At 56.5% G+C, this 22,817-nt stretch overlaps 2 protein-coding genes across 5 annotated transcripts in view; both read left to right on the top strand.

The window, feature by feature from the left end:
* Nucleotides 1-12,403, top strand: part of AP3B2 (adaptor related protein complex 3 subunit beta 2) — a 33,233-nt gene extending 20,830 nt beyond the window's left edge. The window contains exons 15-26 of the mRNA XM_040642848.1: nucleotides 3,320-3,506; nucleotides 4,450-4,568; nucleotides 4,974-5,082; nucleotides 5,366-5,483; nucleotides 5,862-6,045; nucleotides 6,224-6,284; nucleotides 6,602-6,708; nucleotides 6,906-7,134; nucleotides 7,527-7,611; nucleotides 7,828-7,925; nucleotides 10,581-10,719; nucleotides 10,824-12,403. Coding sequence (XP_040498782.1) covers nucleotides 3,320-3,506; nucleotides 4,450-4,568; nucleotides 4,974-5,082; nucleotides 5,366-5,483; nucleotides 5,862-6,045; nucleotides 6,224-6,284; nucleotides 6,602-6,708; nucleotides 6,906-7,134; nucleotides 7,527-7,611; nucleotides 7,828-7,925; nucleotides 10,581-10,719; nucleotides 10,824-10,974 — 1,587 coding nt within the window. The 3' untranslated portion in view covers nucleotides 10,975-12,403. The remainder of the gene's footprint in view (nucleotides 1-3,319; nucleotides 3,507-4,449; nucleotides 4,569-4,973; nucleotides 5,083-5,365; nucleotides 5,484-5,861; nucleotides 6,046-6,223; nucleotides 6,285-6,601; nucleotides 6,709-6,905; nucleotides 7,135-7,526; nucleotides 7,612-7,827; nucleotides 7,926-10,580; nucleotides 10,720-10,823) is intronic.
* Nucleotides 12,404-19,926: 7,523 nt separating this feature from the next.
* Nucleotides 19,927-22,817, top strand: part of CPEB1 (cytoplasmic polyadenylation element binding protein 1) — a 102,700-nt gene continuing 99,809 nt past the window's right edge. Inside the window, exon 1 of one of the 4 annotated variants that reach the window (XM_040642847.1) lies at nucleotides 19,927-20,009. Coding sequence is in view for 3 of the 4 variants with exons in the window: in XM_040642844.1 (XP_040498778.1) it covers nucleotides 20,424-20,438 (15 nt within the window). In the remaining variant the exon portion in view is untranslated. Of the gene's footprint in view, nucleotides 20,010-20,336; nucleotides 20,439-22,817 lie in introns of those variants that run through there. The other 3 variants (XM_040642844.1, XM_040642845.1, XM_040642846.1) reach the window with 3 other exon arrangements.

Raw genomic sequence — 22,817 nt, 5'->3', positions numbered from 1 at the left:
ACAGAGCAGTAAGAACGGGCTGGCACAGGAGTGTGGGTACGGCCAGCGGAACCCCTCTCCTGGACAGGACACGGGGGCCTGCCCCCCCCCGCAGGGCAACCGCGTAGGCTGTTCAGGCAAATGGACCCTGACTCCAGGCGCCCTTCACCTGAACGTGGGTCCTCCCAGGCACAGGCCCTTTAGGATGGTTCTTTGATTCAATAAAGAGAGATTTTCTCCTCCCTCCGATCCTCCCTTTTTCCATTTTTTTTTTCCTTCCCAGCCTGTTCTCAGAGTGGTGGAAAAAAGGGAATCGTTGGCATATCAGGAAGGGGGAGGTTTGGTTGTGCATATGGATGTGTGTGCAAAATAGTGGTGATGCTTCCCCCTCCTGGTTCCATGGGGGACATTCTGGGCCTGCTAAGGGCCACAGCAATCCCAGCCATTCCCAGCTTACTGGCGCCCAGCACGTGCCGGATCGTGGCCCGGGCCGAGGGGATGGCCGTAGCTCTGCCTGCTAAGGCTCCGCGGGGAGTCAGGGTCCAGGCCAGAGGCCACAAAAGCTCTGATAATAATGTGCTGACAGAGGACTTGGGGCGGCAGCAGCAGGGAAGGTGGGCCTCACAGCACCTGGGGTCTGACACCCTGGGCAACTTTCGGCAGTGCGGGCAGTGCGTTTGCTTTTTGTATGCCCGCTGAGACGGGTGGGAGGAGGGTCAGCTCGGAGCATGGTGGGAGCTCAAATCTGGCTTCTACAGTAGATGGGAGCTTTTGATAAAGTTCTGCAGAATTAAAAAAAAAAAGGAACTTTTTTTTATATCTTAATGGTCATGCATGATTGTCATAACATATTTGGAAAACCCAGAAAAATAATAATTAAAATTTAAAGTAACCATAGGTCTACCACTTAGAAAAGATCACCATTAATCTTATATTTTTTTTAGCTTTTAAAAAAGCATTTCTGGTGCCTGTATATGGTCATTCAAAAGTTACACATCGGTGTCTTGTTCAATATTTTAACTTTTTCATTTCTCTTTCCTTCCAATGCCTTTGTATTGAGAAAGGGGTTTCCCATTCATAGATCAATTAAGAATTGCACCTATAATTTCCTCTAGATTTCAATTTTTGTATTTTTTAATCCATCATAGTAGTTTTCTCTTGATGTCTAACAAGTTACCGTAAACTTAGGGGCTTAAAACAATGTGCTTATTTTCTCACAATTTCTGTGGGTTGAGAGTCAAGGCATGACTTCATTGGGTCGCATGCAAGGCTACCATTGAGATGTTGGTGAAATCTGGGTTCCCATCTGGGGCTCTGCGGGGAAGGGTTCACTTCCAAGTTGGCATGGTTGGTGCTTGGATGCAGTTCCTTGGGATGGTGGGACCGAGGCCCTGGCTTCTTGCTGGAGACTGCCCCTAGTTCGAGAGACCGCCCCCAGTTCCTCGCCAAGGGGGGCTCCCAACACAGCTGTTTATTTCTTCAAAGAAACAGGGAAAAAGGTCTCTAGAGCAAGTCTTACATAATGAAACTTAATCATGGGTTTACGTTTCACCCCCGTCACCTTTGCCATAGCCTATTGGTCAGAGCGAGTTTCAGGGCTTGCCCACACTCACGGAGAGAGGATTACATAAAGGCATAAGCACCAGGAGGCAGGGATTGTGGGGGAGGACCTTAAACTCTGTGTGGCATGTCCATCTAGAGCTTATTTTTATACGTGAGGTCAGGATATTTTGTTTTCGTGTTTTGAAGAGCCAGTGGCCCAGTGTGATTTAACAGGTGGTTGCAAGGTAGCGGATATGTTGACATCGGTTCTTGAAAAGGACTCCATGTTCTCCACTTCAAAGTCCCCCCTGGAAGCTGGAGCCCACGGGTCCATGGGAACCTTGTTCCATTCTCGGTGCCCTGACGCAGGTCTCTTAGGCCCTCTTGAGCCGCCCGTAAAGCCTGCACATCCTGGCTGAGCGAGGTGAGGGTCTTGGTGGTGCAGACTGGATGCTATGATTTCTGGTGAATGGGTCCTTGGGATGGAGAAGGGTAATGAATCATTATAAGCAAATCCTGCGGTGACAAGGGTGGTGAACCAGCCCCTTCCTGTGTTGATTGTTGATACGCAGTTAAGACTGCGGACAGATGGCTCCAAATCCTTAACACTTCTTTCCAGAACTAGGCAGGGACTTGGGGGAAGGAGAGTCTGATCAGCCAGCTGGGAAGTCTATAGAAGGGAAATCAGCAGCTCCCCCAGGGTTACCTGAGTCAGCCGTGTCCTTGGCCGATGTCCATAAACCTCAGGAAACACCAGGGTGGGTTCTGGACTCCCTCTGCTCATTCCGGCCGCCCCAGGCACTCTGGCTGTGGGGACGTGAGGTCTGTGTACTTGGTGGCTCCGACTGTCTCGCTCACAAGAGGTGGAGAGCCGGACAGGGGCAACTGTCTTCCGTCAGAAGGGAGGCGGTGCCGGGGAGCAGGCGGACGGCCGGCTCTGGCGGGCCCAGGCCTAGAAGCCGCGCTGACTGACTTCTTAGCCTGAGGGAAGTCACTTCCAACTCTGCTTCTCCTCTGGAAGTGGGGGCAGCGGCGCCTACCCTCAGAAGGGCTGTGACGTTACGGGAGATCACGTGAAGCCCCTTACACAGCACACGGTGCTAGCAGGCCTCCATAAGTGACGTCTGCTGCCTGTCAGGCTGTGGACTCGGGGCAGAGTAGGCCAGGATCAAGGCAGAAATCAAGATTTTGGGTCCGGGGATGTGGCTGCCTCCATTGTAGACAGTGGACCCCATAGGAGTCCTGCAAATCCATAGGCAACTGCAGTTTGCTCTGATCTCATTAGAACCTTCTAGGAGAGGTCACAGCCTCTGAGATGCTGGGCTGCTCAGAATGTACCATGTGGGTCAATGGGCATGAGGACAGCCCCTGCCAAGGGGATTCCCATGTGTCCCCACCTCTTCTGTTATCTACTTTTCCTCTGTGTGGTGGAGGCTGGGAACTGTGAGATTTCCAGTAGAATGTTCCAGACTTCTGCTCACCCTGGCATCCTACAGTAACGAGGCTGGCCCAGCCTGGAGTAGGGGAGGTAGGAGCCGGGCCTGGGACAGTGGGGACCCCAGCCTGAGGAAGAATGGAGGCCATGGCCAAGAGGGAGGAGATGCCAAAAGGGTGACTTCTGCTGGGGGCACAGCAGTTGTCGGAGGTGGGGTCAGGAGCAGGGCCGGGGATGGGAGGGGAAACGCAGAGTGGTATGACCGCAGGTGGGAGGGGGAGTGGTGAAGGCAGCTGGCCGGCAAGTGTCAGTTTATGGAATCTGCTGCAGGGCCCCCCCGTGTCCCCACCTCTCGTCCCCCAGACCAAGCTGCTGACCCAATACGTGCTGAGTCTGGCCAAGTACGACCAGAACTATGACATCCGTGACCGAGCACGCTTCACCCGGCAGCTGATTGTCCCTTCAGAGCAGGGGGGAGCCCTCAGCCGCCATGCCAAGAAGCTCTTCCTGGCACCCAAACCAGCCCCCGTCTTGGAGTCATCCTTCAAAGGTGGGAGCTGAAATCAAGGGTGACCTCCTGGGGGAGGGGGAGGAATTGGCCAGGACCCCAGAGCCAGACTGTGACCCTGAGGTCCCAGTCTTAGCCAGACATCAGGACTACTGGAGAAATGCCTCCCCCCCAGCCCACCCCTTTTGCCTGTCCTGCAGCTCCTGGGGCTTACTCACACACTCAGCCACAACCAGCACCAGCATCATCTTGCCTGAGCCCCTGCCCTCCCTGCCAGCATGGGCTCCTGGCTCCTCTCCTGTCGGGCTCCCCCGTCCACCTCCCTCCCTGAGCCAGCACTAGATAGCGAGATGTAAATACCAAGGGCCCAGGAAGGCAGGAAATCAAACAGCATTCAGAGGAGAGGTGTCTGTTTGTAAGGGTCCTGAGAAAGAAGTTGCCGGCACTCTGAGCTGTCCCTGGAGCTCAGCCCAAATGCTGGGCCTTCAGCCTTGCCTTTGTCCTTGGGCTCATCTCCTGTGACAGGAGCCTGGAGAGAGGTCGGGTGGGGGAAGGTCCTCTGGCTGGCTCTCTGGACCTCGGAATCTACATAGGAGGGGAACCTCCACAAAGCTCGTTTTTCCTGGGTGTCTTTTTGTTCTGCTTTTTCTCTTCCCTGGACCTCAGGAATAAGGAGATTCTGAGGGATGGGACAGATATGAAAATCTCCCAGGAAGGAGGAAGTCCCTTTCTCCTCCCCGACACCATCCCCACTCTGTGTTGCCCTCGATACCGCAGGCTGGACCTCTAGCCCAGACTCCTTCCCACTCCTATTCAGACTCTGCACCCCTCCCCGTGGGGTCCAGAGGCTGACCAGGCATGTCTTCCTCCCCCGGACCCAGCCTCCCCCGGACCCAGACCAGAGTCTCCACCCCACCTAGAAGATAACTCTCCCAGGGCTCTTCCTAACACCTCCTCCCGGCCTGACTTCTAACCCTACCCCCAGACCGGGACCACTTCCAGCTGGGCTCACTGTCCCACCTGCTCAATGCCAAAGCCACAGGCTACCAGGAGCTCCCAGACTGGCCAGAGGAAGCTCCAGACCCATCTGTGCGAAACGTGGAGGTCAGCAAGGGTGAAAGGTTGAACTGTGTGTGTGCGTGAGGGGCAGATAGTAGAGAGCCCGGCCAGTGCCGGCCCAGCCCTCCTAACAGCCTCCCCACATGCAGGAAGAAGATCTCTCCCTTATCGAGACCCACGTGGGCCTGTTGGGCGAATACACGGAGGTCCCCCTGCCCGTGTGCCGTGCTTTCTCTCTGCACTGCGTGCTTCCCCTCCCCTTCCCCTTGAGTGCTGCACCCTGCTTCTTCTTCGGTTAGCGTGCTCCCTGTGTCAGCAGCATCTCCTCCCCCATTATTCTCTCTCGGAGACTGGACCAAGTAGGGCCGGGTGCAGGGTGGAAGCTCCGTGCTCTCCTTCCTGCACCCCAACCATGATTCGATGCTCCTCTCGCCCCACCCCCATTTCCAGGTACCTGAATGGACCAAGTGCTCAAATCGAGAGAAGAGGAAGGAGAAGGAGAAACCCTTCTACTCGGACTCTGAGGGGGAGTCAGGCCCCACAGAGTCTGCGGACAGTGGTGAGATCAGCAGAGCTGGGGACTCTGTGCCCCTGCCCACGTGTGTGTTTCACATGGTTTCACATGTGCACGAGGTTGTGCACCTGCTTCTGTGGACCTCTTCGTGTGGGGGTGGGCCTGAGGGATTGCATGTCCCATACGAGTCCATCTGTGTCTTGGTTGATGCGGGTGGCATCTGGGGGGTGCGGCTTCCATGCTGAGTCAGGGCGGGGTCCCAGAGCCCCTGCTCTAGACCCAAGGCGGTCTGTACACAGGGAGGGGCCCTGAGACAGTCCCTCCACAGACCCTGAGTCCGAGAGTGCCTCGGACAGTAAGAGCAGCAGCGAGAGTGGCTCTGGGGAGTCCAGCAGTGAGTCTGACAGTGAAGACCAGGAGGAAGAGAAAGGGAGGAGCAGTGAGAGGTAAGAGGGGAGCCAGCCAGGTGGCTGGTGGGGTTCCAGGGTCTCCCCTGGAAAAGAAGGGGGAATGCTCAGCCTAAGCCACTCTCTTAAGAGCCCCTGAGCTTCCTCATGATCTGGTGGGTCCTGCAGACCCCCAGCCCACTCCCATGATGGCTGCTTTGGCTGGCTGCACGGGTCTCTGTGGTGGGCCTGCCTCCTCATGGGGGCAGTGTGGAGAAGCAGTCTGGGGCCAGGGGCCCAGGCATCGGAGCCCACATGTGGGCTCCTCTGGCTGACTCCCTCTCCTCCCTCCTACTTTCCTGGCTTCTCCTGTTCTTCTGTGAGGCAAGGAGAGGTGTCCAGGCTGGGCCTGAGCCCCATTTGCCCCATCTCCTCCAGTGAACAGAGTGAGGAGGAAGGTGGGAAGAGGAAGATGAAGAAGAGGAAGAAGGTCACCGAGGCACAAGGAGACGCTTCATCCTCAGACGAGGGCAGTGATTCCAGCAGTAGCTCATCAGAGTCTGAGAGGACATCAGAGACAGAGGAGGAGCAGGTGGAACCTGCCTCTTGGAGGAAAAAAACAGTGAGAGCCTTGGGGCAGGAGGGGGGCGGTGGTGGGCTCATGGGCCAGGGCCTTTCCCATGTCCTGGGCAAGGCGGCTCATCTCCCCACCATCTAGAATAGACCGTGGTATCATCTACCCAACCCAGAACAGGCCGGGTGCTCTCCTCCTGCACCTGCATCCCATTTTTCTCTTTCAGCCTCCCAGTGGGAAGAGTGCCCCGGTAGCCAAGGAGATCTCCCTGCTTGACCTAGAGGACTGTGAGTTGGGATGGTAGAAGTCACAAGGGGAAGGAGATCTCAGGAGGGTGGCTTAAGAAGGTCTGTGGGAGCTCTGGATTAGGTTCTCCAGGACTCCGGGGTAGGAGGAACAGACAGAACACATTTCTGGGTTGAGAGGGCAGCAGGACAACCTCCCCAGGTGTGGGGTTGGGATCAAGGACTGAGATCCGCCTGGATGTGCTTCGCTGTCCATGGTGCTGAATTGTGTGCTCCCTGAGCTCTGGGCTCCCTGCTCAACCCAAGCCAATTCCACATTGCCTCTCCCTCATCATAGCCTTCCTCATCCACCCCCACAGTCACCCCGCCCAGTGTCCAGCCTGTGTCTCCCCCCACAATTGTGTCCACCAGTCTGGCTACTGACCTGGAGGGACTGACACTCACAGACTCCCCACTGGTGCCCTCGGTGAGTGGGATGGGGGAGGGACTGCTGGGGCAGGGACACATCTCTGTGGTGCATCCTAAAGTGTGGACTTGTGTGGGGGGGGTGTGATGTAGGGGAGAGCATTGAGTCCCCGTTGCTTGATGACCCTAGCTGAGGACAAGGCGGGGACAGGCTCTCTCCTTGCTCATTTCCATACTGGCCCCCCTCCTCCCCTGCAGCTGCTGAGCCCAGGGTCAGGTGCTGGGAGGCAGGAGCTGCTGCACCGTGTCGCTGGCGAGGGGCTGGCTGTGGACTACACCTTCAGCCGCCAGCCTTTCTCAGGGGACCCCCACATGGTATCTGTGCACATCCACTTCTCCAACAGCTCTGATACCCCCATCAAGGGTCTGCACGTGGGCACCCCCAAACTGCCTGCCGGCATCAGCATCCAGGAATTCCCTGAAATCGGTATGGAGAACCCTGGACATGGTGGAGAAGGAGGGTTCTGGGTAGAGTCGGTCTTTCTGTGGCTGCTAATGCCCTCTCTGTGCTGGGCTAGGCTGTGAGGGCACAGAGAGGGCCTCCGATATGACCATGCCCTGGGAGACAAGACAGACTAGGAAGCAAGCAAGTCTGTATCAGGGCAGAAGGTGCTTGAGGCCTTGGTGATTTCAGGACTGATTTATATGGGGTGAGGGGCCGGGGGCGGGGGAGGGTGTTTAGATTTAAGGAGAAAACCAGGAACCATCTCCAGGGGCCCGGAAATCCGGGAGTGCATGGAGGGGTGGTCGGCTCTGGCAGTGGTGGGTTCCAGACTTATCAGGTGATGGTGCCCCCCCTTCCCTGCCTCATACCCACAGAGTCCTTGGCACCCGGAGAATCTACCACTGCTGTAATGGGCATTAATTTCTGTGACTCAACCCAGGCGGCCAACTTCCAGCTGTGGTGTGTATCCAACTCATAGTGGGCTGGGGGGAGGGTGGGCTGGGGAGGGGAGGGAGCAGAATGGCAGGGACACATTATGAGCTGCTGGGTCTGGAAGCCATCCCAGGCTCTCAGGTCTTCTCTCTTGCTCTCCCGTTGCCTCCAGGCAAAGTGGGAGGTGAGGGGCAAGATGCTGGCCTCATTTCCTATTCCTCTGTCTCCTCCCACCCTTCCCAGTACCCAAACCCGGCAGTTCTATGTCTCCATTCAGCCACCCGTTGGGGAGCTGATGGCTCCCGTGTTCATGAGCGAGAATGAGTTCAAGAAGGAACAGGGTGAGTGCTCCCTGGGGTTGACAGGGAGGGGGCTCAGTACCGTCCACTGGGGCTCAGTCAACTCACGGTGCTGTCATGCTGCAGGAACCTCACCACATTCAGACAGAGGGAGGCCTCGTGCTTGTGCCTGCAGCAGAAGCTTCACAGAGGGCGGGGCGCTTCAGTGAGGCTTTGGAGAGAGTGGGACTCAGCCAGGCAGAAAAGTCTAGACCAGCATTCCCGCTTGGGGAAATATCATGAGTACGTGTCAGGGAAAGTTTCCAGGAAGAGAGGAGAGTTCGGTTTGGAGCTCAGGAGTCCGCAGCACAGAGGGGTAGTCAGAATAAAGCTGCAAATGAGATGTCTAGTTTCTGGAAGCCCTGATTGCTGTGCTAAAGGATTTCAATCCCAGAATTTGAGAGCTGGAAGGGGTCGCCAAAGTTATCGGGTCCACCAGCACTGTGAGGGAGATTGGGACTGTAGACCTCAGTTTCCTAGCAGTGGAGGGGTCCCTGCAGGTGTCTGAGGAAGGGGCCAGGTTCAGACCTCGGCTTCAGCAAGGGGAATCCGGCAGCACCCATAGCTAGGACTGCACTGGGAGAGCCTGCAGCAGGCAGAGGCAGGGCGGCTTAGGTGGGAGAAGCATGGGGCTTCGTGAGTCCTGGCTCAAAATTCTGACCCCGCCACTCACTCGGTGTGTGACCTTGGCCTAAATCCTGTGACTACGTATAAGGCTGTTCCAGTGGACCTGGTGAGAGATGGTGAGGACTGGGATGAGCGCCCCAGCAAAGGCATTGCAGGGCTGGGGCGGTTGTGGTGCTGGGAAGGGGGCAGCCGTGGGCCACTCGCTGCCCTGAGAAGGAGGAGAGGGAGGTGTACAAGGATGGCAGGGTGGCAGGGAGAATGGCAGTGCCCTTCACCTAGATCAGGAGTCGGCGGCCTTTCCCCGTGATGGGCCAGAAAGCAAATGTGTTAGGCTTTGTGGACCGTGTGGTCTCTGCTACAATTATTCAACTCTGCTGTTAACACAAAACAGCCACAGATAACGTGTAAATGAATGAGTGTGGCTACGTTCCAATAAAATTCTATTTATGGACACTGAGATTTGAATTTCACATAATTTCCATATGTCATGAAATACTCATCTTTTTATTTTTTTCCCCCCAACACTTAAAAAATATAAAATTCATGGTGGGCCGTACAGCCAGGGGGCTGGATTTGGCTTGCAGCGTGTGATTTGCCGAACTCCTGATGCGGGAGAAGGAGGAATGGGCCAGGCAGGGGAGGAGGGACGAGCTGACTGAGGTGCATGTGGGAAGGTCAGGAGGCCTTCAGTAAGCAAGTGCAGATGTGGGTCTGTGCCCCGGAAACACCTCTAGGCTGGAGTCATGAGCACAGAGGTGAGAGCTGGAGCTGTGAATGAGTCATTCCCCTGGGAGAGAGACGGGTGGGAGGGTGAGGCCAGGGAGTGTCCTTGAGGAAAACCTGCATTCTTCAGGAGCAAGAGGGGAGGGATAAGAGAAGGAACAGAGTGAGAGGCGGAAGGAGACCCCGGAGAGAAGAGAGGGCAGAAGACTTCTCTGGGGTGGGGTGGCTACAGGCCAGGATGACCCAAGACCTTTTGCTCCCGCAGATAGGAGGCTGCTGCCCACATCAGAGAGCAGGTCATTGCAAAGGGGGGACAGAGGCCAACTGCAGTAGGTGGGAGGAGACCGGGCTTTGAGGCAATGGAGCCCTCTTTGGAGGACTTGGGCCATGAACGGGGAGGGAGACACAGCATGAGCACGATGAGAGTCTTGTTTCCGGAGAGGACTTTTTAAGGACTTGGAGACTTGGCCCTGGGGAGAGTAAAGGTACAGGGGCAAGGAAATGTCACTAGTCAGGAATGAGGGGATGGGAGCAGCAGGGGAGGGAGGTCGGTTCTCAAAAGGAGAAGAATGGGGGGAGCAGCAGGGGGAGGACAGAGGGGCTGCAAGGAAGGTGGCAGGAGGGCAGACGGAGGAGGTCACACGGCTGGCCTCCGGTGTGTGAGTGGAGAAGACAGCTCAGGCCCGCAGAGTGAGGGGTTGTGGGGATGCTGTGAATGCCCTGGGGGCTTCAGGAACCCTGGCCAGGTTTGGAGCTCGTGCCGCAGGTGAAACGAGAGGTCCACCTCCGAGAGTCTCGTGTGACCACTGCACTCTGCCTGTCTGGTGAGGACCAGTGCCTTGACCAGTAGTGTAAGGGCCCCCAGTGATCTGTTGGTGAGGACGCAGCTTCCAGGAGCTGGGAGGGTTTTGAACTTGGGTTGGAGGGCCAGCCAGCAAAGACCAGAGCGTGTGGAGCTGGGGTGGAGGACACCGCTTCGAGCTGACTGGCCACCATGTCCACAGTCCCTCCCTCCCAAGGGGCCAGAAGTCTGATGGTGGGGAAGGGCCAGATCAGTCTTTGGTCAACAGCATGGATAGAGCTCGGGGTGGGGGCAGGTGGGGGAGGGTGGGGAGGCTGGCTTCCTGAAGGAGGGTGTGGTCCGGGAGGGAAGTAGCCCCTTCTTGAGACCAAGAGATTCAGATCTGCTCTTAGCACGAGACCTGTCCAGCCTGAGGGGAACTTGCTTGAGGATGCTCGGTGGGCAGACCCAGGTGCCAGCCTCTGGACCCAACATGGCCTCTGCCCTCATCGTGACCTCTCCCCCAGGAAAGCTGACAGGCATGAGCGAGATCACAGAGAAGCTCACGCTGCCAGACGGCTGTCGGAGTGACCACATCGTGGTGCAGAAAGTGACCACCGTTGCCAACCTGGGTCGTGTCCCTTGTGGGGCATCTGATGAGTACAGGTAGCGGCCACCAGCAGAGGGGAAGCGATGGGCTCTGGGGAGGCCTGCCCTGCAGGAGGGCCCCATGCCCCGAGGCTGAGCCCCTTCCTCTGCCCTCACCTCAGATTTGCAGGCAGGACGCTGACCAGTGGGAGCCTGGTCCTGCTGACCCTGGATGCGCGGCCCACAGGAGCGGCCCAGCTGACCGTCAACAGTGAGAAGATGGTGATTGGCACCATGCTGGTGAAGGATGTGGTGCAGGCTCTGACCCAGTGACTCCCGAGGGTTGTGACCTCTTTGACCCCTGCTTGTCTGTCCCTCGTGGCATCTGGGCGGTTAGCCCCCCCTTCTCTCTCTCTTTTTTTCCTCTTTCTCTCTCTCCTAGCAGATTCCTCATGCCAGATAGCATCCAGGGGCCTCTTGCCCTCTGGGTCATTACCAGGCTCCCCCCCCACCCCCCCCATGGGTTCCATAGTGACCGTGCAGAGGGAGCCGGCGGCTGCGCCCTTGTCTCCCCGGCTTTCTGCTGCTGTTTGTGTAGCAAAATCCCAATAAAAAGTCTTCTCCCTACATGCTGGCTCAGCTTTCCTTCCTTCTGGGTTCTGTCTGAGGGGGGCGGGAGAAGCTGCTCAGAGTGACCGTGTGACCCTTGTGAATGATCATTACTGACTTTCTAGGGAAGGCTGTGACTGACTCTCATGGGTGACTCTGGCTGGACTCCAAGGTGAGCCTCCCCGAGTCTCCGGGCCTGTCTGTGGAAGAGACATCCAGGCAGGGACGGGGAGGCCAAGCTGGAAGAGCTCCCTGGTCCTTGTTATGAGGCTCTGCGAAAGTGAGGCCTCTTCAGTCACTATCCGTCCCCCTCTGAGGAGACAACCCAACCAGCCGTCGTGGAGGGGGTGGCAGGAGAGGTAGAGCAGTGTTCTCAGACAGCCCTGCATCAGATCAGCTGGGGATTTTATTACCGTGCAAATTCCAGTCAGCGTCTGCAGTGGGGCCTGAGATCCTGCATTTCTCACAAAGTCCCGGTGGCAGGTGCTCTTGCTTTGTGGACACACTTGAGCAGTGGAGAGGGAGGGCCTCTGCAGCTGGGACAAGCCTTCTGGACGGGGCAGTGAGGGTCAGGGCCCTCCTTGATGCCTTTCCCCGTGAGGACAGAGGCTGAGTGAGTAGTGGTTCCAAAAGGTATAAAAAGTAACACATCAGCACGTGTTCTACCAAAAAAAAAAAAAAAAAAAAGTATGGTCAACAAGTTTAGGAATAATGGATTTAAGTGAAACAAGTTTATTTCCCACAGGCCTTCTCAGAGCCTTTACTATGCCAGTTTGCATTGTGACCTGTCCCTGCCCCAAAAGGGCTGAAGTAGTGTTACCCAAACTTGGTTTTGACTTTGGAACACTTTCCCCCGCCCAGAACATGTTGACTGCCTGGGTTACAAGGAACACGCTCAAACGATGGTTTGAGAGGTGATGCCTCAGCTTCCTATCCTCCGTGACTGAGGCTCTAGACCCTTGGCCATACCTCCCCACTGAGGCATCCCTGAGCAAGTCTCTGCAGGGGAGAGACAGGTGTAGCAGGTGTGTCCCCCTCTCGGGGAAGGAGGACAAAGCAGTGCCAGGGGACACCCTGTCTCTGCCTCTGGGGACATGCTGGGCTCCGTGGCACCAGACGGCAGCTAGAGCCGCGGCTTCTTGGAGAACCCTGGAGCCCCACAGTCCCCTGGGATCACTGTTTTTGTCACTGCAGGTTTGGCGATGGGACTGATCGGCCAGTTAAGGGCAGACGGAGTGGTCAACTTGCTCTCTCTCCTGTCTCTGAATCAGCAGTTCCCACAGCGTAAGACGGTGAGAGCGGTTTTCCAAAGCATTTGTGCAACAGAGGCCCCAGAACGCCCCCCCCTCCGCCCTTTGGAACCAGAAGTGCGTAAGGCATCTCCCCCAACCTCCCTCCAGGACCTCACAGCCCAGATTCCCACAGCCTCTCAGGCACTGGGATCTCCAACCCTGAGTGAGAACCCTGCGTGCTGGAACTTCGGTCCCAGCCCTGTGCTGGTTTCTCTGGAGTGTGTCCCAGGCTGTGGGCTTAGCAATCGCAAACCTTCATGAGAAAATGGTCTTGTGCTGGGCTTGGGGGAGAGGCGGGGATCAGGAGAGTGAGGTGTGACCAGAGAGTAGGACTGGGCAGCCGGCCAGGAGAAGGAAGAACCCCAGTGGGCAGGCTGTGCCGGCTGGAGCTGGCAGATGCAGCTGCCTCCAAGCCAGGAGGGGGAAGGGGCCTGGTCTGTGCCGAGTTAATGGTCTAGGGGGAGCAGACCTTTGCCAGGGGAAGGGAGTAGCTGGCCCAGGCCTCAGCCCAGCCCATGTCTCCCAAGACTCTAGGTCCCTGGCCATACTTCCCCGAGCCCTGCCGCATTAGCATCCGAGCGAGTCTCTGCAAGGGGAAGAACGGGCCCACCCAGCACACACTGGGGGGAGCCGATCAGACAGGCAGGGGCTCCCTGCATGGGGGACATCACTCTCTTCCAACCCATATCATATTCTGTTTTTTGTCACTGACCCAAGTCTTTGCAACTGTGGTGCCGCTTTGTCCCCAGGGCCTCAGGGGCCTGGGCTCAGGCTTCCTGGATTTCACGCTGTTCCATTAGCAGTGTCAATGGGGTGGCCAGGAAGCTGGCCCGGGGCTGGGGAGTCACGTGGGGCCCCGGACCGCAGCGCAGACTAGGCAGCACTCTTAGGGCTCTGCAAGTGCATAGGGACAGCTGGGGGGAGGCGGGGGGGGGGGGGGGTCTGAGTGTGGCCCGAGCCTGACCATGGGCCTCCATAGGCTGGAGGACAATGAACACAGAGAGGGGCTGGGCACCGGAGCCCAGTCCAGTGTGGCTTCCAAGTCGCGCCCCCGACAAAGGCTTCAGGTTCTGGCCAGGCTGCAGCAACTGGTTAGCCTCCGTGGCTGGGGAACAGATCTATCCAGGGACATTAAGGAAGCCACTATGAGGCTGTGCCCATACCAGGATCCCCACCCACCCAAGCACTAGGGTGAGCCCCTGTGCTTGTCTTGCATCTTCTTCTGGGCATTTTGGGGTCACCTCCTCCTAGCATAGCCTGCAGATAAAAAGGATGGGTATTGTGTGTGTAACTCAGTGTGACAGGGCGTTCCCTGATCTGACTGGGCAAGGCAGGGACAGTAGAAAAACTATGACCCACAGGAGGGCCTGGCCTCTGGACAGCCAGGATCCTCACCACCAGTTTCTTGCCTGAAACTTGCTGAGCCAGCTTCATGCCCTGCTCAGTCACTCCCATCTCTGCTCTAGCTCAACATGGGGCTTGGGGCCGAGGGAAGGCCGGCCTGGATCCCCCCTTCCTCCTCCGTGACTGAGCAGCCAACCTGTCCTAGGCACTGTGGTGACAAAGCTAGGAACCAATGACCGCCAGGACGGGGCTGTGAACCACAGAAGTCCTGCTCAGCCCCAAAGGTCCCATCTCCTTCCACCAGCCTGCCACCAGCGGCAGAGCTGGCTGGGCTGGGAGAGCCCCAGCTCAGGGTGTGGGCAGGAGAGTGGGGACAGGGTGCTCATGGACTGGGGTCCTCAAGGAGGTGAGCTGGGTCTTCCTTCTGTGACTGCCTGCTCAGTTCTATCTCCCGGGGTCAAAAGAAGGACAGTGAATGAGTACCTGGAAGGGCAAAGCCCAGGGTGGGGTATGGAGAACAAGGGGGTAAAAGCAGGACATGCTGTCTTGGATTTTCTACTAGAAGGTGGTTTGAGCCCATTATCTCCCCCATCGCCCACCCCACTCACGTATTAAGGAAGCACTCAGGGCCGCACTGTTGGACCCTGATCATTAGGTGCTCCCATCCTTACTGCCCCATTACCGTAGAGGAAGCTGTGGCATCACTGAGGCCTCAGTGATGGGCCTGGAGCTGTGCTGAGGAGGGTGAGCAATGCTGGGGGTGCCCGTACCCCCTGAACTTCTCACTGCTTCTTATCCTGGTGCCAGGAGTCCTCCAGCTTTAGTCCCTTTTCAGATCTACCACTGTAAGATGCCTCTTGAAAAGAAAGACTCCACGGTTTCCCTGTGGTACCTGGAGAACAGAGGTTGGCAATAGCTCAGAAAGAATGCTTGTCTTATCTTCTGGGAAGATCCCAGACACCTACATCCCTGTCTTTATCTTTAAAAGACTGTTTTAGGGGCGCCTGGGTGGCTCAGTTGGTTAAACATCTGCCTTCGGCTCGGGTCATGATCTCAGGGTCCTGGGATAGAGCCCTGTGTTGGGCTCCCTGCTCGGCAGGGAGTCTGCTTCTCCCTGTCCCTCTGCCCCTCCCTGCCCCCCACTCGTGCTCTCTCTCTCTCAGATAAATATATAACATCTTTAAAAAAGAGTATAATATTCATATAGAAAATCGTACAAATCACAAGTGTGCAATTTGATGAGGTTTCCTAGCACGAAGCGCCCATGGAAACAAGCAGCTGAGTGTGACGACACCCCCTCCTTGCGCTTCCTTCCTGTTTGGGGCAGTGTTTTATTTTGCTCAGAGATCATGGAGCTTTGAAACAATCTGACACCCAACTCCAATTGGCAGTGGGATCCCGGGCGGCCAGCACGGACTTGTGTCTGGCAATGGCGGCATGGTGGCATATATGCTGCTCTCTGGGGCCACTAGGGCACCAGCGACCCCGATAGCAGAGGCAGGGTGCGTGGAAATAAGCAGGATTGTCTTCTTGTTTTAACTGAGGAGAATGTAAGGGAGCAGCTCTGCGGAAGAAGGAGCTCTTGAAGGCCTGGGCAAGGTGACCTCGATCGAGGCTTTTATGTGCCAGAAGCCCAGCATCTGCACCTGTCGGGGGAAGGCAGGGAGAGGTGGGGTCGAGAGACGGGGGTCTCCCTAGGACGAGGCAAGACTGAGACCCCAGGACTGCATTCTCTCAACTAAATTCTGAAACGTGTCGGTTTCCTTCACTGGAAACAAGGGCCACGGCCTCCTGAGGTCTCATGTCTCCAGGCATCCCTACCCCATTTACCAGCATCTCAGGACAACCAGCCCTCAGCTTCGATTGTGATGGGTGTGGCAGCTGACCTCCAGGACGGCACACAGGGATCCCTGCTTCTTCCCATTTGCGCCCTTGGGCCACGGCCTCCTACAGTTCATCAGGCTTGATGGGTGTGAACAATGGGATGTTGAAGAAGTGACAGTATGTCCTTTCTGGGATGTCATAAAAGTCACTGTACCTCCACCCCAGTCTCTCTTTCTCCATCTGGTTATTTGCTCTGGAGAGGGCCGGGTGCCGTGTCTCGAGCTAAAGCCAGCAGCCCTATGGAGAGGTCCATGTGGCAAAGAACTGAGGCTTCTCCAGGGGCCACTTAAGTGAGCTAAGAAGCAGATCTGCAGCTCTAGGCAAAGCTTCTAATGACTACAGCTCTGGCCGCCAGCTCATCTGCAACCTCAGGAGGGATCCCAAGCCAGAGCCACCCGGCATAGTCATTCTCGGATTCCTGACTCGCAGAAATTGTGCAAGGCAATATGGGTTTTTTTGAGCCATTTAGTTTGGGGTTAGCTTTCACCAACAAATTAATACAATCCAGCCCTGGACCCAACTCCTGCGGTGGTAGGAGAGTCCTCAGAGGGGGCCTGGGCCCAGGGCTCTGGCCTTAAGCACTTGGCTACCACATTCAGTGGGGCTCACAAATACCATATGGGATGAAAGAGACCAAATGGTTGTATGAAGTTCTACAACAGGCAGAATGAATGTCAGGAAATGAGTAAGAATAATATTTAACTCACGGAGGGGGGGATAAAGCGGGAAGAGGCATGACGGAACCCTATGGGATTCTGGAAAGATTCTATGCCTTGATGTGGGTGACAATTACCTGGGTATATATGTAGGTAAAAAATTATCAGGCTGAACACTTAAGATTTGTGCATTCCATACTATATGTGTTATCCCTCAATTCGAAAATGTAGAAAATAAAAGCAAAAAACTAAAGTGGAGGAGCCAGTTTATACCCTCACTGGCAGTGATCCTGCTCTTGGGAAAGTGAGACTTTTTCATTTTGTCTGTCTGAGAAGTATGAATTGTCTCTACTGTGGTTTCGTTTGCATTTTCCTAGTTATTGCTGAGGGTACCTATCTAGTGATATGTTTGTTGGACATTTGGGTTTTCAGTTTCTGTCAATTGCCTGTTCCCATCTTTTGAACATTTTTCTATAGAGTTGTCTCTTTTTCCTCATTGATTATAGAAGTTCTTATGCATTCTGGAAACTAGTTCTTTATAGATCTCACATTGTAAATATCTTTTTCCAGTTTATGACTTGTTTTTTCAAATTTAAAAAATCTTTTGTTAAATCAAAGTTTTAAATTTCAATGTGGCCAAATTTATCAATTTTCCTTTATGTCCTGTGCTTTTTGTTTCTGATTTACAAAATTCACCCCCACACTGAGGTAATAAATATTCTAATGTTTTCTTCTAAAACATTTCCAAGTAATGCCTTTCACGTTTATATCTTTAACCCACTTTAAATTTACATTTGTGTATGATGAAAGGTGGGGCTGATTCACATTTTAAATCCCACTTTAAAAGACTTAAAAAAAAAAAAAAAAAAACAACCCAAAACAAAGAACATGGTTTCTTCTGCACAGAGCTTGGGAGAAGTCTAGCAGAGAATGTGTGCCTACTTTACCTTGTGGTCTTGAGTTCCTAAGTGAATCCCCCTTCTGATCTTTTTCAACCAGGAAGATTATTTCCTCCCCGCACTTTCTTTTCTTTTTTCAGCTCTCTGCCTGCTGTGGAAGCACTGAACACCTGAGCACATAATCAACTTCAGGGTTCCTCCCGTCCTCCTAGTACCTGCATTTAAAACTTAGTCCAGCCAATTACCGTTACACTTAAAACCTATATTGTAAATCTGGAGCTTGACTGCAGAGACAGTGCCAGGCATAGCTGGGCTCAAAGGCTGTTTGTTGACTCTGAGAATGGATAATGCTGCCTATTTGTTCCTGCTACTTCTGCCAGTGACCAGCTGTGGGGACTTGACCGAGTCCTTTAATATCTCCACCTCCGCTGTTTTCCACACCATCCCCTGTGGATTGTGGACACCTTCCAGTCAGAGGTACCGTTCTTCCTCTTCTACCTGCAGGCATGGCCAAGTGAGGGCAGGGAGCAAAGGGGCATGACCACACCTGAGGCCATGACTGTATTTTGATTCAGCCCTTCCTTCCTTCAGCATCTGCACTGGGCTCTAGGGTCAGTCTGAAGGAAGTGCACACATAAGGGAGCTGGAAGTTTTATTCTTATCTGAGTAAGGCTCTGAAGCAAGAAGACTGTGTTTGAGTTCCCACTCGTCCATTTCTAGCTGGGAAGCCTTGGGCTCGGTACTTTGCTTTTTTTGAGCTTCAGTTTTCTCATCCAGCACAGTAGAGCACTTAGACCTGTGCAAGCATGTAGTAAGTGCTCTGGGAAGGTCAGCTACTGTTACTGTGACAGCAAGTTTAGGAAGAGGGATTTTAGGCAGCAGCTATTTCTGTTCCAAGTCACCTGAAAGATGCCTTCATTTTCTTACGCTAGGAGTTTTAAAATATGAAAGAGTTCCCAGATACCTACTCCCTTGGGCACTATTCCAGGTTTCAGATTGTTATCTTACTCAGCTTTGGGTCAAGGAGGAGGAAGGATGTATGCGAGTTGGCAGCAAGAGAGTTGCATGGGGCCCCTGAATATACTGGGCTTTTTTGTTTTGTTTTGTTTTAATTTGAATTAGTGACCAAATTTAAAATGAGGAAGACTTCACATTTAAAAAACCCAAGACCACCCAGGTTGTCTTGAAAGATCTGGCTGCGCTGGGACCTCATTCGGGCATGGTATCTCTCTGCTAACCGCCCTTTTCCACGTGCCCGGGCCTTCTCCATGTTCTCACCTTCACTGGCTCCTGTGCTATAGGTGACCAGGTTGCACCCCCAAAAAGACAAGCAAGGATACACCACCTCGGAGCGGCTGTCCTATGCTGTCTGTGGGCCAGAGTAAGCCTTGGGGGTGGGCTGCTCCCCGAGAAGGAAGGGCCCCAGGAAGGACCCCCCGAAGGAGAGTCCCAGTGAAGCTGAACCACGAGGTATAGTTTTCTGGGTGGCTGGAATGGGCCAGCTTGAGGAGGGGGGGAAGATGGCTAGGCAGGAAGAAGGTAGAATAGTTGATGGGTATGGGGTGCGAGGACCCTCTTTTGCCTTGCCCCTGCAGCGATTACCCTCTCTGCCCATGACCCCAACAACCCAAGGAAGCTCCCTGAATGAGGACATACCTGTGAATGGAGACTGGCCAACTTTAATTGTCACTCTGAGTCCCCCTGTGGACTTCTACTCCATCTGTTCTTACCCTGTTCTTACACCTTCTCCCATTAATCCTCCTGAAACAGTAGGTTAGATCACTGACTTCCTCTCCTTCCACAGAAACCTGCAGCTACCTGCCCACCCCCGCCTTAGCCATTAGATCCAGGCCAGCCTCACCAGCCTGCCAGGAAGACAGCAGTCCTGTTTTCCCAACTGCCAGGAGGAGCCTTGTGCATAATAAATGCTTTATAAGTAGTGCTACAACGATGAGCTAACACATGTAAAACACTTAGTAATGCTCTACAAACGCTGGTCCCTGTTCTCCTTGCTCCAGTCCCTTGTTTCTTCCCAGCCTCTACTAAGTCTCTAGCAACATCTTACTAGACCTGATACTGCCATTCTCCTGTTTACAATTCTTAATAGTTCCCTGCTGTATGCAAAATAAAGGCCCTTCACAAACTGGGCCCAGGCTTCCCTCCTGTGGTATCAGCACACATTATCCTCGTCCTGGTCAGATTGAGCCGCTCTGTTCAATCCTCCCTCCCCGCCTTTGCTTGGTCTCCTGCCTGGAATGCCATCTCCGCCTCTGCGCTTGCCTGGGGCTTCCGGTCCGCTCCTGCACCAGCCACCCCAGGTCGCCTTTCCTGAGAGCAGCCACGACCACGGTGGTGTCTCTTGTCCCGTGGCCCCGGCCCTATCCCTTGTCCCTTCTACCTGAAGCTTCGTATTACAGTACGGCAGGGGCGTTGGAAGCGGTTTCCCCCAGGAAACTGCGGTCCAAAGAGGACCCCTGGTGTCTTTGGAACTTTCCGGAATCCCCCCGACGCATTCCCCTTTCCAGCACGCTGAGCAGCTGATCTAGGAGTCCCGGGGGCAGGGGCAAGGGCTAAGGCTTCGGCGCACAGGGCTGGCTCCCACCCTGGAAGGGTCCTTGGAAGAACAGGAGCATGGACACGGGGCGCTATTGACAAAACACCTCGCAGCCGCGTCGCAGGGGCTTGTAAGTAGCGTCCTGTGCGTATGGGGGGGGGGAGTGAGGCCCCCGAGGAGATAAGTGACTTGAGCAGGGTCACTAGGTGAGCGGCGCGCTCGGGCGTGGGCCTCCGACCTCCTAGGCGCTGGCTGCGGCCGCCCCCGTCCTGGAGCCCGGCTCCGGGTGGGCGGCCGAGCCCTCGGCCAGGCCTGCCGGGAGGGGCGGGGCGGGCGGGGGCGGGGGCCCGGGCGGGGCCGACACAGGTGCTTCGCATCCGGACGGGACGGGGGGGGGCGGCCCCGCGGGGGCTTTATAAGCGGCCCGGGGCGCAGCGCTGTGCGCGGCTCGCTGCAAAAATAGTGCCCACGTGTCTGCGCGTCCCTCGCCGCGCCGGCCCGCCTGCCGGCCGGCCCGCCCGTCCCGCAGGGCCACGCCGGCCCCATGGCGTTCCCGCTGGTAAGAGCCGCCCGCCGCCTGCCGCCCGCCGGGGCGGGGCTGGGCGGGGCGCGGTCCAGGCCGCCGCAGCTAACGGTCCGCGCGCAGCCTCGGCCGGCTCGGCGGTCCCCCTCCTCCCCGCCCCCCCCGTGAGCGCGAGTCCCGGGCGGGGCGCGGGTCACGTGCCCGCGGGCGTGGGGCCTCGTGGAGGGGCGTGTGGCGAGGGGGGCAGGGAGCCTCCTCGTGACTCAGGGCCTTTGGGCTTAAAGGCGCCGCGGCCCTCCGGGGGCGGCCGGTGGGGCCTCCAGGCTGCGCTGCGGACTCCCGGTGGCCTCGAGTGTATGTCTAGACGGGAGCCCACCGGACGGAGGGGCGCCTCGGCGCCGGGAACACTTCTTTCTCCCGCAGCCGTCGCACGTGAGACCAGAAGCCGCCGGCGCAAGGAGCTCACGCGCTTCGCAGCGCCCCCGGCGAGTCTCGTTCGTACCCAGTGGGCGGCGGGGGTGGGCGGCCCGGGTGGGGCGGGGCTGCGGGCGGCGGAGACCCCCGCGCCGGGCCTAAGCTGCTTGGAGAGCGCCACGACGGCAGCTGGCGCGGCTCCTTTAAGGCGGAGGGATCAGGCCCCTCGTGCGGGGCCGCGCTTGCCCGGCCCGGGAGGTCACGTGGCTTCACACGTTCGAGTGCTGGAGCCGCGTTCTGGGGGCGGGGTCGGCTAGGTAGGGTCGCACGCGGGTGGGTGGCCGGCACGTGCGCCCGGGCTTCGCGCGGGGGCGGCTTGAGGCGGCGGCCCTGAGGTGGGTCCTGCGGCTGGGGCAGGCGGACCTGCAGGCGTGGAGGCTGCGCAGCCTGGAGGGAGGGTAGGCCACACCTGCCTCTGCTTTCGTGACCCGGCGGCCTGCATGTGGACAGTCGTGCATGTGGCCCAGGTTTTGTCATTCTCTCGTCAGTCCAGCTCCGGGCCAGGTGCACCAACTTGGGAGGAGGGGGTGCGGACTCAGCTCTGGCCTCAGGTTTGGCGGAGCAGCAGATGGGGGGCAGCTGGCCAGGAAGGCCTGGGCCAGTCCTGAACCCCTGAACTTGGGCCAGTCCGGACCAAGGACTGGTCACGCACCTCTGGGTGAGCCACTTGGGTGGCTTCCTGGGCTGCTTTTTGGAGCGGGTGTTGTTTGTCGTTCACTCACCCCTGAATTTGTAGCTGCGTCCGCAGGGGGCCCCGGGCCAAGCCAGAGGCCTCATGAGGGGCCCAGTGCTGCCCAGGGGCCTGCGGGAGGCCGAGGCACACCTGGCGCTGGCGGCTGGCAGGGTGCACCTTGCAGGCCTCGGCCCCCTGCACGTGCCCGCCAGCAGCATTGCGCTTGGGAAGAAGCCCCGAAGCACCACAGCCTCCGTGAGAGCGCTGAGAAGCCAGGGGGTGCTTCTGGAGGCCCAGTAGGGAGCCCCTCCCCTCCCCTCCCCCACGCGCACCCCCCTCCACCCCGCAGCCTCGGCGCTCCACGCTGCATTTCTCTGATTTCTCTGGCAACTGCCTCTGGTCTCCCTGGCTACCGCTCCGCCGCCTCACTCCCTGTTCTGGCACCTGAGTAAACTGCTGCTCTGCGTCATCTGTTGGGGCGAGGGGCAATTGGGCCAGTTGCCTCTCTGGGAGGCACAGGTGTGCCGCCTGCCTCTGATTCCCCCCCCCCCCAGGTGACAGAGTGTGCCAGCTGGAAGTGCGGCTGGTGAGGATAGTTTGCACCCTCAGGCTCCTTTTAAGCCCGGGGATGCAGGCTGGGTTAAAAATAAGTAAATCCAAACAGGCAGCACAAAACCTTGGAAACCTCGGATTGGTGATTGTTTCCCTGCTTGGTTGGTTTTTGTCGTGGGTAGGAGAGGAGTGAAGGCTGCTTCCGGAGCTCAGGGGAGCTCCGGGCTGTGGGGAACCCCTCGGGAGAGTAATGCTGAGGGGCTCCCCCCTGGTCTTCTGTTATTCCTGGTGGAGCTGGCTTTGAGCAGCACTGTGTTCCCAGGGCACGTTGCTGTAGAATTTGGTGTTTGCCACAGCGATTGAATTGACGGTTGAGTGACCTGGACATGCACGTTCAGTTTGCAGGACTAGAATTTGGAAGTTGACTACCCTATATGTAAGTCAGTCTTGGTAATATAAAAACGCTTGCCTTCCCCCTCCCAAGGCTTGTGTGCACAGCCAGAGCTGGTGCATGTGATGAATGATCATGGAAACATTTGCAGCTGGGGTTGGGCCACAGGCACCCCGATACGGGGAGGGTCTTGTACAGTGGTACACCTCCCATGGCAGCGATCTTGAGGCAAAAAGCAGAGGAAGATGGTGAAAGTAGGAAGACTCCAGGCTTCACACGAAACCTGTTAGCAAGTAAGCTTGTGATACTAGCTGTCTCACTAAGT

The sequence above is a fragment of the Ursus maritimus genome, unplaced genomic scaffold (assembly GCF_017311325.1).
Source record: "Ursus maritimus isolate PB19 unplaced genomic scaffold, ASM1731132v1 scaffold_27, whole genome shotgun sequence".
Taxonomy (NCBI): domain Eukaryota; kingdom Metazoa; phylum Chordata; class Mammalia; order Carnivora; family Ursidae; genus Ursus; species Ursus maritimus.
The sequence above is the reverse complement of the archived record's forward strand: the minus strand, read 5'-3'. Positions and strand labels throughout refer to the sequence as shown.